Source organism: Sesamum indicum, linkage group LG6 (assembly GCF_026168435.1).
Source record: "Sesamum indicum cultivar Baizhima isolate 11 linkage group LG6, ASM2616843v1, whole genome shotgun sequence".
NCBI lineage: Eukaryota > Viridiplantae > Streptophyta > Magnoliopsida > Lamiales > Pedaliaceae > Sesamum > Sesamum indicum.
The window spans coordinates 18,006,251-18,020,205 of NC_142662.1; the positions used below are offsets into that span (position 1 = coordinate 18,006,251).

At 30.7% G+C, this 13,955-nt stretch overlaps 2 protein-coding genes across 2 annotated transcripts; both read right to left on the reverse strand.

Moving 5' to 3' along the window:
- Positions 1-295: 295 nt before the first annotated feature.
- On the reverse strand, positions 296-2,135 carry LOC105164422 (sugiol synthase). The gene is made up of 2 exons (XM_011083074.3): positions 1,119-2,135; positions 296-1,026 (listed from the first exon to the last, which is right to left on the reverse strand). The coding sequence occupies exons 1-2, from the start codon at positions 2,040-2,042 to the stop codon at positions 400-402; spliced, it is 1,551 nt and encodes a 516-aa protein (XP_011081376.2). The 5' UTR covers positions 2,043-2,135; the 3' UTR covers positions 296-399.
- Positions 2,136-11,778: 9,643 nt separating this feature from the next.
- LOC105164269 (sugiol synthase) lies at positions 11,779-13,778 on the reverse strand. The gene is made up of 2 exons (XM_011082881.3): positions 12,702-13,778; positions 11,779-12,605 (listed from the first exon to the last, which is right to left on the reverse strand). The coding sequence occupies exons 1-2, from the start codon at positions 13,701-13,703 to the stop codon at positions 11,979-11,981; spliced, it is 1,629 nt and encodes a 542-aa protein (XP_011081183.2). The 5' UTR covers positions 13,704-13,778; the 3' UTR covers positions 11,779-11,978.
- Between the last annotated feature and the right edge of the window lie 177 nt (positions 13,779-13,955).

Below are 13,955 nucleotides of genomic sequence, written 5' to 3' on the forward strand. Positions count from 1 at the left end.
AATTTGATTAATTCACGGTTAAGGTGTATTTTGTTCGCACCTATGAGATAGTACTGTAGACATATGCTTCTTAAAATTTAGTATTATTTGTGTATGAATTTTATAATTCAACTGTAAAGCTGCTACCAGGTATATTTTATTTGGTTAGGTATTTTTACTATTTTGTAATGTTATGACAACTTCTTTATGAATTCATGGGGAACTGCAACACATTATGAGTTCCATGCATGAAAGATCGTAAAATTAAATCATGAGTTCCATGCAGGAAACGATGTAACTTATATAAGATCTAATCATGAGCTCCGTATATACATCAAAACCTCGTATTTTATTCTTAGCATTTATTCAAGATGTAGTAGATCATTCTATAAACTTACAACAATCATCAAGAACATGAAATTACTTGTACAAATCAAAATTGGATAATCTGGGAATAGGTACAGCACGGAGTGGTATTTTCTTTCTTAATGCCATCATCAACTTATCGGACATATCGAGCTTCTCCCCCTCTGGTAGATGCCACTCAAATGAGTGTAAGAGTGAGGCCAAAACAAATCTAACCATCCTTTCAGCTAGAGGTAGACCAGCGCAGACCCTTCTTCCAGATCCAAATGGGATATAGTTGAAATTGTTGCCGCTAAAATCCCATTTTATTGTGTTGTCTAAGAATCTCTCGGGCTTAAATTCCAATGGATTTTCCCAAGCAAGAGGGTTCCTTTGAATAGTCCAAACATTAAGAAAGACGGTAGAATCCTTGGGGATAGTGTATCCTCCAATAGTGCAAGACCGACTTGGAGTTCTTGGGGTCAAGAAGGGTCCAATTGGATGAAGGCGTAAAGTCTCCTTCAGGACAGCATCTAAGTACGCCAATTTTGGGATATGGGACTCTTCCACTGTATTGTTCAATCCCACAACTTCGTCTAATTCATTTTGCACCTTTTCCATCACTTTCGGATGGCACAATAGCTCAGCCATGACCCACTCGATTGTCGTTGACGAAGTGTCCGTCCCACCAACTAGAATATTCTGTTTTTCAGGAATATATATATTGTTAGACAAAGAAATATGGTAGCTATAGTGGGAAAAAAAATATGAGAGAAAATAATATAAGTGCCTACAATTAACATGGCTTTTATTTGTGCTTTTCCAAGTGATTCCTTATTATCTTCATCCTGCATGAGGTCTACAAGGATTTGCAGAAAGTCTGTCCGACCATTATTCTTAGTTGTTGCAGCCTCTGATTTTTTAGAAGAATTCTTCATTCGTTCGTCGATAGTATCTTCAGTGATCTCATCAACCCTGTGCAGAAGAGTAGTCATTTCCTTCTCAACTCCTTGAATATCAAATCTGGCTAAGATTGGAAAATAATCAGAGATGTTAGGCTTCAACAGCAAATCTAGCATCTCAGCGATCACGGGTAACAAGCCGGCAAGAATTCGATCCCGCCTCACGCCCTGAATCTTGCCCCCCCAGATCAAGTTTATTATAACATTGAGATCGATCTTGAAAGCCAATTCACAAATGTCGATGGGTGTCCCAATCTTAGAATAAATTTCTTTGACAGCTTTTCTAACCTCTTCTTTCCGAAGATCGTAGGAGGCCACCAAGTTAGTGTTGCTTAGCATTTCTCGTACAAATAGTTTTCTCAGGTTGCGCCATTGAGAGCCATAAGGAGACCAGGCAATGTCATTGAAATCATAAGAGCCAATGCGTGCTGCAACGGTGATGTCTCGATTGGCAAAGATCGTGTCATGATCACGGACCACCTCTTTTACTAGAGACGGTGAGTTGATCACAGTCCAGAGCTTGTTCCCAATCCACAACTTGTAGATTGGGCCATATTTACAGGCCAATTCTGTGAACTGATGGTGCAAATCTTTGCGAAGAAACGGCAAATAACCAACGATTGGCAAGCCCGACGGCCCTGGAGGCAAAGAAGGCCTCCGCTTGCTTGATTTGACCAACTTTTGAATGGACCAAAGAATGGTGAATGTGAGTATGACAACAGCCACAGTGAGAGCGTAATCAACTTGCAAATTCATCTTTGTTGCTAGACAAAGTTTTCTTTGCACTTGTTGAGTATGTCTTTGTGTAGTAATATCTAAATGCAAGTGGATATAAATAGTGAACTTAATTGGTAGTAAGGGGATGAATTAATTTTTTTTATTTTAAACTCCAACACATTTTTTATTTTCTTTGATCTATACACACAGCATGTATGTAAAGAATTATGTCACCTATTTTATTTTTTTAAACAAAAAATTTTTGTAAACCTTGTTATTTGTTAAGATTTGTCGTTGCAGCACGCGATCCCCACAAGCATATAAAAAGAACTATATTGTGAGAAGAAGAGAAAAAAAAAATTGTGGGAAAAACAATCATGATGTGAGAAAATGAGAAGAAAGAAACGTGGAGTAAGGTGAGAGAAAAAAATAAATTATAATTTTGGATTTATTAAAAATATGGAAGATTGTGAGGGAAAAAAAAAAGAATATGAAGAAGTAACGTGAAAGAGAAACATAAAGTGGGTTGAGAGAGGAAAAAATTATATTTATCTATTATTAAAAAATATTAAAATTTCTATTTCAACCAAATTTTCTTTGAAGGAAAGATTTGAATTAAGGGATAATTTGATTATTCAAAAAACAAAATTTTCTTTTATAATAGTATATAGATACAGATAAATGGTTTGGTATCACCACTTTGTGTTTGGAACTAGAACCATCAGATGAGCATATTCATGACCATTTCTGCTCTGTTTTCACCCAATTTATTTGTATTTATTTCTCTTGACTTGTTCTAGATCGAATATGTTGGAAATGTCTTTTTAAGAAAATGTATCAACGTATACATGTCTATGATATTGCTGCTTTTGTCATGGATGGAAAATAGTTACACTTCCAAGACAAACGGATCTGACCGGAGCAGATGAAAAGCCAAAACTTGGCCATGATTTTCTGCAAAAGAGCGAAGCCGACAGGATTCGTGCAGCCCATCCCCTTACAATTGGGCATCTTTCTACATTTTTACATTTTAGGATTCACAACTATCATTTTATTATAAACTATATTATAGTATGAAAATTTCTAGAAGCTCAATAGAGTCAAAAAAATAATTATAAATATGTACAAATCGTGATGTGGTAATATATGTGTATACATCATTCATATAATCTTATAAAATAAAACTTAATTTATGTTATACTAAAATTATATATTTTATATTCAATTAACTACATGAATAAATTTTAAAAATATCTATACTAATATATAAATAATGCATTTTTTTACTTAAAACCAACGAATTGTGAGATCGCGCAACAGGTTTTGTTATTGTGTTGATAATATTTCTAGATTAGTTTTCTTTTCTTTATTCCTTTCTCTCTTTCTTGTTTTCTTTCTTGTTTTATTTGTTTATTGTGAAATATGATGTGTTGATTGATATATTTTCTTTTTATTTATAATATATTTTAAAATACGAAAGATTATTTATTAAACGCATATAGAGACAGCCTATCATGACATCTAGTGTTTAATAAATTGAATTGGAAACTTAACGTTTAACAATTAGTATAAGTTAAATATGGGATATTATGTTTCTTTATTTTTTGGGTTAAATTCATTTTGATCCCCTGTGATATATCAAAATATCAAAAATCTCCATATAAAATTTTTAATATAAAAAATTATCCCTATGTTATGAATAATAATCACACCGCCCCCTAATCAACTTGAACCTATTTTTTAGAAATAATAACTAAATTTTCCCTTCTACTCAACCGATCAAACTAAATCTATTAATATATAATTATTTTGATTTATAATATATATAAATTATAACTATTAAAATATATTTATAATATATATAATTATAATTTATAAAAAAATTCAAAATAAAAATTATAACCCCCCACCAACCTACCCCCGCCTCCCCCCCCCCCCCCCCCCCAAATCTTCTTTCCTGGCCCGTCTTCTTCGCCCCCCCCACCCCACCCCACCCCTCATCCCATCGCCCTTCTGGGCAATGCAATCTGGGCGACTCAAGGCGAGGGCCATCACCCAGGGGTGAGGAGAGCGCGCGCACCCTCCTCTTCAGCAGCTCGTCGCCACTTTTTTTTTTAAAATATAATTTTTAATTAATTTAATTAAAATTATATTTTATTATATATATAATAAAATAATTATTATATAAAATAATCTTTTATTATTGATAAATATATATAATATTATATGTATTAGATGTGAGAGAAGCGCAAAAATATCAAAAAAAAAAGTTATTTTCACAGCAAATTCGCAGTCAAAGCACGTGTGGCTCAATTTCTGTACGGATGGAGTTTTTGAATCTTATTTTATATCACGGGGGGTATTTGATACTTTAATTTTCATAGGTGATTTTTTAAACATTCCTATTATCACAGGGGTCTCTGAATTTTTTTCTTTATTTTTTATGACTTTTACAATAATTATTGTGTAATATTATCATCGTATAATTTACTTTTATCAGAGACATATGTATTTGTGCTCTATTATTATTAAAAAGGGATGCATATCTCTAAATTAATCATTTATATATATATATATATTTTAATCTAAGTAATGTTTGTCATTGCTTATTTTGCCATGTTTTTCTCTTGTTTCTAAGTATTTTGTCTTGTTTTTAAGTATTTGATTTTTAAATACAAATATATTTTATTTTAACCACTTAATATTTTATACGTAATATTTTCTACATCATTGGAATAATTAAAAATTTTAAAAAATATAAAATAATATAATTATTCTACGCGGTTAATTCATATATTACATTATTTGAATAATGTATTTAAATTTATCACCTTGAATAGAACAACTAACAAAAAATATTGTTAATTCATTATTAGAGTGCATTTAATTATTTTTAAAAGTGTATTTACATAAATTATTTTTTTTCATTTCCATACATATATAATTAAAAAATAATATTTATTTTAATCCACTCACAACTAAATAAATTATATATATTTTTATACATATATATATATAAATATATATAAAAGAGACATGATTTGACAATAAACAGTATTTTTTGTCTCCCCACTACCCAACATCAAACATAACATACTTATTTTATATTATCTCCAAAAACAAATCCAAACATACACACTATCTCTAACTTATTTTTATTTATCTTTGTTTTTCTCTCTCTATCTCCACAAAATACCCAAAAACAAGTTAAAAACAAAATCAAACATATCGATATTATATTTATTAAAAATTAAAAATTTAAAGTATTATAAATTATACAAGTAGAAATAATCATTACATTAAAAAAGAAAATATCAAACATATATCTATATTAATATTCGACTAGCATGAATATACATACATATTTTTTTATTCAAAAGTTAGGTAATAATTCTTCAATTTTTTTGGTTAGTGTAAAAAGATTATATGGGTGAATTTTACATATCAATAACAAAAAATTGAAGAAATTACGCGGAAACCTAATCTATTAAAATGACAAGAATCACTTGGATATTATTGTTATTTTCTCGTGATATTATAATTATTTGAAAAATCAATTCTTGATTTTCTACACTGATTTAAAAAAATTAAGTAAATCAATTTGTAGAGCTTTAATCTGAAAATGATATTGTTTTCATAAAAGAATAAAATAATTGCAGACTAAGTTTGACTCCGGTAACTCAATTTTGTTTTTGTTTTCAGGTTTTATTTTCACTTTTCAATGATGTTAATGACAAATGTATTAACTGTTGAATATTTTGTTATGGTCCATGGATTTTAATTCATGCCCATACTACCATTTACAATAATATGGATGCGTATATAAATGTTTCTACTTTCATTTGTTATATGCCATGTTACAAGAATTCATTTATATAAACTATTTTCTTAGGTATTCTAATTGTAACATGGAAACGGAACATAGCCTTCCAAACTAACCAATTGGACAAAGCTTGAGGAGAAGAACAATTAGAGAAAGTGCTTAAAGCTGACTGCATGCCAACTAATTGTTGACTGTAAAAAATCAATTTCATGTGGAATTCTTGTATTTGTTTACATTCCAAGGACGTCTAATACTTTAAAAATGACAAGTTGAAATTCAAACTATTGAAATATCCCCAAGGGCACAGAGTCGTCCAATGTTATAATTTAAACATTCATCCAGCCTACACCACACTAATCAATGTTGATGATCTTGGCAAATAAAGATGAAATCGAAAATACATACAGCTTTTGTAAGTTATATAGTTACCACCTTATCCAATCCTAACTAGTGAGTGGGTTATTTGAAGTTGCAAGTTCATTTGTGGGACGATATTGGAGCTAATAAAATGCCAACTTCCGGTGTTTGAAAGGTTTTGGTCAAATTTCTTGGCAACAAGTTGTTTAGGTGGGGCTTCTCTCCTTCCATTCCATGTTAGATTGATTTTCATGATTAATTCAGTCATTCGTAATTGTTTCCCAGGATCTCCTTTTACATATATTTTATCTTTTATTAATACTAATTTCGCTTACACAATGGGCATTAGTTCAAATTAGATGAGATATATAAAATATTGAATCACATGATAAATATTTATGGTTGATTTGATATAGGAAAACTTAGTATTTCATTAATGGTTTAGTATCCGAGGAATAAAGATATGAAATAAAAGAGTGGCATTAATGAACAGCAGCAGTTGGTAAAAGTTAATGACAAAACCTAAACCTTGCTCTCAAGCTCAGCCTCAAGATGCAGAAGCGCGATGACGACTACGCTGATGATGCATAAGGCCAGTGCAATAGCAATGTACGCCTGTTTCCGAGTCTCCTTCTCGTAATCGTTCAGCCCCCCCGTCCCCGTCTTCCCGCCACCCATCACTGGTGGCGGCACCACCGGATAAGGGTCCAGATCTAATTCAGACCCGCAGCGCTTTGGAGGCGGATTTTGAAGCCTTGATCGAGTCTCGGGATCGGGTTTTGTATCTTATTAGTTTGGACTCAAACCGTTCTTTTTATATTTTTTATTTATATATTTTTTTATCTATTTTATATGCTTATATAAATATATTTATACAAATACATATATGAAAAGGCATGCATATATTTTATTTATATTTACATATAATACTTAAACTTAATATTTAGACACTTTTTTATGATTTTAAAATTTCTTTAACGGATCAACTAACTAACCTATTCAACTTCTCAGAATTTACATTAACATATCTGCCCAATTGATATATTTTATTTTTATTTATAATGTGTTTTAAAGTGTAAAAGTTTATTTATTATATGCACACAGGAACATTGCGCCCACAACAGCTAATTATCTATACTAATCTATATCTATATTATATAAGAAAAAACCCCATTTTTAGTCACAAAGGGTGATTATTTACACAAAAAACTAATTTTTCAAATTTATCAAAAATATTTTTTTATGTATTTACCAAGTATTCCTACTCAAATTCTTCTTCTCATCTATAGATCTATACTAATCAATATATATATATATATTTTCACTCATAAATGACGGTTTGTGACATCGAGACACTATTTTATTTTTGTATCAATAATATCTTTAAGTTATTTTTTATTTATATGTATATTTTTTTATTTATTTCTGTTAAATTATTAATGGAAAAAACACGTGCAACGCACATGCAGTGCTCCTTCTGTTAAAATTTTAATGAAAATAGGTAATGATCATGAATTGCAACTTTTTTAAACTTATGGGACTAAATCTGTTGAGTCGTAAAATAATGGGACCAAGATCGCACATGGGTAAATTATGGGAAGTAAATTGCAATTTTCGACCACGTCCATTTGCCATTTACTTTCTCTTATCTCTTAAATGCTTCTTTCTTTCAATCAAGAAATCAGATCGATATAAACAACTACTCTAATCAACAGATAGAAACACAATGGAGGCTACTAAAATGAACTCGTCGTTAGATGGACGTTAAAATTAGAAAAGTATTTATAATTTTTTAAAAAATGAGAAAATATTTGTAATTAACAAATTTCAAGAGATGTGATTGTATTTTACTCTTTTTAATGGACTAAAACAAATAACATCCTATTTAATTTAAAATAAGTAACTTTTTTAATGGGTTAAACCAACTAATTCATTGCAACTACTTTACAAAATAACGATATAAAAATATATACATTGAAAAATAATTTAGACGGACGTGTACATTACTTGAGAATGACCCAACTTCGGAAACATTAATAAATCCTATGATTTGAAAGCAAGTAAGGAGGATACAGGCTACAACTAGCGTGTGAAATTGAGCTAGTTGGACATGAGTCATGTACACATTTTCGATACAAGGTCACAACACCATTTCCCATTTCTCATTTGCTATCTGCCGAAAAAATTGCAATTTACATTTCATAACTTATCCCTTTTTCTATTTTGGTCCCATTATTTACGACTTAGTATATTTAGTCCTACAAATCCAAAAACATTATAGTTTACTCTCATTATCAATTTCTATTAAATTATTAATGGAGGGAGCACTGCACATGTGTTGCATGTGTTTCTTCCGTTAACAATTTAATAAAATAGATCATAGGACATAAATTGCATTTTTTCTTTTTACTCATGAGACTAAAAATCTGTTGAGTAATAAAATAATGAGATTAAAATTAAAAAAAAAAAAAAGTAAGTTATGAGACATAAAGTGCAATTTTCCTTTCAAATGCCAGCCCCCTTATCTAACAACCTTCCACTTGACGCTTGGGGCTATGGCTCTTCTCCAATCCTGCAACGCTGCCCCTATCCACTCTCCCCTGCATGCTAGAAGACCCTCTTTCGTACGACTCCAAGGCGACTTACAAACTACCCCAAAAATGCAGCCCCTCTCTTAATAACCTGCCGCGTTGAAGCGAACCAGAGAGGAATGTGCTAGAACATCTGGGCGCAATTCTTTCGCTCGAGGCCAGGGTAGGGCTGACAAATTCGAGCTCGAGCTCAATTTGATTTTTTATTTATTTTTATTTATTTATTATTATTATTATTATTAGTAGTAGTAGTAGATTAAATAATGGGAATCACCAAGTTTTTATATAAATTTATAAGTAACAAAATAGATTGTATAATGTATACTACATTATAAATATATCAAAATATAATATGAAATTCTAATTTATTGTTATAAATATAAACTACTGCTTAGTTTAGTAGTAATATAATTAGTAAAATGTACAAAAAAAAAATCATTCTGAACACTTTAAAGTTATAGAAAAGTATCAATTATCTGAAATAATACAATTAAAATACATAAAAATATTTTGTATTTGAGATAATATATGTTTACAATCTGCAGTAAATTTATATATTTATAAATGTTAATATTACATTGATATAACTATCATCTTACATTGTTGAACAACATGGGTTAATTAGACTATCAAAATTCAGATCAGACCGTTAGATATGATTATAGTTAAAGAAAAATACACTTGGTAAAGTTTTAGACTTATTGAATATACGGATGTCAAGATATCGTACTTGGAACATAAGAATAATCATTCAAGTCGATATATCGTAGAATCAGGCCATGTGATTTTAAATCAAACCGTCCGATATGATCTATCGGACACGGTCTTATATATATTTAAATTTGGTGTGAATCGAGTACCCAAATTTTAAGATATCGTAATTATTGATTAAATTTTTTGATCTCATTATATATAATAAAATAATAATTAAAATTGTTCAACCATCACTATTATTATCATTATCATTATTTTTAGATTAATTCATAGGAATCACTAAATTTTGACATAAATTTATAAATAATAAAATAGATTGCATAATGGATAGTATGTATCCTGATATAAATATAAAACTCAAAAATAGATAAAAAATTATAAGTGAATTACTTGTCAATTTAAAAAAAAGTATAACATAATACAAATATATATTAAAATATAAAATAAAGTTTATATATGTCATATTAAATAATAATTTTAATTACAAAAAATATTATAATTTACTAAGTTGTTGATTAAATTATTTTTGTATAAAAATTAAATGTATAAATAAATGTACCATAGTTTATTATTATTCAAAATAAAATGTATGATATTGATTAATAATTATAATATATGGTCAATTTTGATTATAAAATTGATCAAATATTAAATATATAAAAAATTCAAAAATAAAAATATATAAAAAATATTAAAAAAAAAAAGAAAAAGCTCGCGAGCCAGAGCAGAAACAATTTAGCTCGAGCTCAAAATCGAGGCTTCGCGAACCGGCTTGACTCATCTGTTGCCCCTAGGTCGGGGGGATTACTACCCTTAGTGAAAGTCCATAAGGAGAGTCAAGTCTCAAATCCATATCGTAGGTAGGAGAAGTTGGGATGTCGCCCATATCTATGCTATACGAGAAGTTCATCCCCTATGGTAGAACGGAGCGGGAGGGCTCACTTAAGTGGACAATTCACATCGATCCCAACCGAATACCTGACGATGACCCCAGGAACACCCCGCATATAAAAATGAAAAGTATATTGAGTATAAAAGTGAATTTAATTCTTGGCTAATTCTCTTCGTTAGTCCCTCATCTTCAAATTTTATCCCATTTTAGTCCATCTTTTAAATAGATCTCGCTATGGTCCCTAATCGTTAAATTAATTAAAATTTAATTAAATTGAATGAAATATTCCACTAATAAGGGGTAAGAAAGAAAAAACTCATGAACTTTACTAACTTGTAAATTATTAAAAAATATTATGTTATAACTAAAAACATACAAATATTAATAAAAACAACTACTAATTATTAAAAAAAATCAATGCAATAAATATATATATATATATATATTTTACGTCTCTAGGTATTAAAATGTAAATATATAACAAAAAGAATTTGCATGAACCTCAATCAACATAACTTTTTTGTTATTACAATTAATTGATTTTCTTTTTGTTGGAGGACATGATATCTTTTAGTTATTGATAAATTATTATAATACATGAGTTTTTTTGGGTTTTACCACCCATTAGTAGAATATTCCATCCAACTTAATTAGATTTCGTTAAAATTTAATGGTTAGGGACTAAGTGAGATCTTTCTAAAAGATAGAGGACTATAATGGTGTATTTAAGAAATGAGGGGGGAAGGTAGGATGAAAAGTAAAAATAAGGGACTAATCAGGATTTGGCCTTAACTTTATACCAAGTAATTACATAAACAAATAAGTGAATCTTTTGGGGAAAAAAAAAAAAAGGAAACAGTAATACTGATCTAAATTTAAAGGGCAAAGTAACAAAATCATTTCATGAAATCGTAAAATTCAAAAGAGCCTGCCACAAAGCAAACATGATTATGGGCTTTTGAAATAATTTGAATTTTGAAATAGAATGAGTAATTAATAAATAATTCACATTCAAACTTATTAAAAAAAAAAGTATTATTTGATATCAAAATGAAACTTAAATTATAGGGTAAATATTACATTTGGTCTCTTAAATTTTCTTAAAATTACTTTAGTCCCTTAAGTTCATTTCTAGACTTTAGCATTCCTAAATTTTAACTTTTGTCTCTGACCATTTTTTGTCAAAAATGTGGCCGGAGTTAAACTTTTTAGAGGGTAAAATAATCAATTTAAGTTTAATTTTATTACTTTAGTACTACAAGTTTGTAAAATTATCAAATTAATTCTTTTTTAGAAAGAAAACATATTTTTATATTTTTACATGGTGAATATGATTTATCTTGTATGAAAAATGAAAATTTTGAACTCTTGTGAACATAATAATAACATAATGCTCAATTTAAAATAAATTAATATTTTTTTTTCATTTTCAAAAGTGACCAAAAATAAAAAATAAAAAACCTACAACATGACAAGACGTAGAACAAAATTAAAACATGAGTTCTATACATGAAACCCTGTAGCTACTTCATAGCATTTATATATCTAGGATGTGGTAGATAACTCTATAATCGACCAACGATCATTAAAACATGAAATTACTCGTACAGATCGGTATTAGGTAATCTGGGAACAGGTACAGCATGAAGTGGTATTTTCTTCCTCAAAATCATCATCAACTTATCGGACATGTCAAGCTTCTCTCCATCTGGCAGTTGCCACTCAAATGAGTGCAAGAGTGAGGCCAAAACAAGTCTAACCATCCTTTCAGCTAGCGGCAGACCAGCGCAGATCCTTCTCCCAGATCCAAATGGGAGATAATTGAAATTGTTACCGCTAAAATCCCATTTTCTTGTATTGCCTAAGAATCTCTCTGGCTTAAATTCCAACGGATTTTCCCAAACTAGAGGGTCCCTTTGAACAAACCAAACATTTAGAAAAACAGCGGAATCCTTTGGGATAGTGTATCCTCCCACAATGCAAGATTGGGTTGGAGTTCTTGGGGTTAAAAAGGGTCCTAGTGGATAAAGGCGTAAAGTTTCCTTTACAACAGCGTCTAAATATTCTAATTTCAGGATATGAGACTCTTCTACTATATTGTTCAATCCCACAACTTGGTCTAATTCATATTGAACCTTCTTCATCACATTTGGATGGCACAGTAGCTCCGCCATAACCCATTCAATTGTAGTTGCTGAAGTGTCAGTCCCACCAACAAGAATGTCCTATGTTTCAAAAAATAGATATGTAATTGTTAGACAAAGAAATATGGTAGTTCTAGTAAAAAAAAGAAAAGCCAAAGAAAATAATTTATTGCTTACGATTAACATGGCTTTTATTTGTATTTTCCCAAGTGATTCCTTATTATCCTCCTCCCGCATAAGGTCTACGAGGATTTGCAGAAAATCTGTTCGCCCATCTTTCTTAGTTGCTACTGCCTCTGTTTTATTACAAGGATTCTTTATTCGGTCGTCGATAATATCTTCAATGATCCCTTCAACTCTTTGCAGAAAACTAGTCATTTCTTTTGCAACTCCTTGAATATCAAATCTGGCTAAGACTGGAAAAAAATCGGAGATGTTAGGCTTCACCAACAAATCAATCATACCAGCAAGCACCGGCAATAAGTTGGCAAGAATCCTATCGTGCCTTTCGCCCTGAATTTTGCTGCCCCAGATCAAGCTTGTTATAACATTGAGGTCAACCTTGAAAGCTAAATCACAAATGTTGATAGGTGTGCCAATTTTGGAATAGATTTCTTTGACAGCTTTTCTGACCTCATCTTTTCGAAGATTGCAAGAGGCTTCCAGGTTGGCGTTGCTTAGCATTTCTCGTACAAATAGTTTTCTTAGGTTGCGCCACTGAGAACCATAGGGGGACCAGGCAATGTCATTGAAACCATAAGAGCCAATGCGTGCTGCAACAGTAATGTCCCGATTGGCAAAGATTGTGTCATAATCACGAACCACCTCTTTTATGAGGTTCGGGGAGCTGATTACAGTCCAGAGTTTGTTTCCAATCCACACCTTGTAAATTGGGCCATATTTACTAGCCAATTCTGTGAACTGATGATGTAAATCTTGGCGAAGAAATGGCAGGTAGCCGACGATCGGCAAGCCATGCGGTCCTGGAGGCAAGGAAGGCCTTCGCTTGCTTGATTTCACCAAGCTTTGAATAGACCAAAGGATGGTACATGTGAGTATCACAGCAGCCACTATGAGAGCGGGATCAGCATGCAAATTCATGTTATTGCTGACTAGTTTAGACAAAGCTTTATTTGACAACTTCCCAAACCCCCCACAGCTTAGAGGTTTTTTTTGCATATTTTGAGCATGTCCTAGTGTTCTTTAATACCTAAATGCGGATGGAGATAAACAGTGAAGTCTCTGGATGGTAAGGTAACATATTAGACAACTATTTACATTTAAGTACCTTATAACATATTTTTAAGGAAAAATACAAACAACCCCCTTGTGATATCACAAATGAGCAAATTATTCCCTTATAAAAAAGCAAATAGCGATCTACCTCCCTATATTTTTTAAAATATAATAATTTACCTCCCTATATTTTTT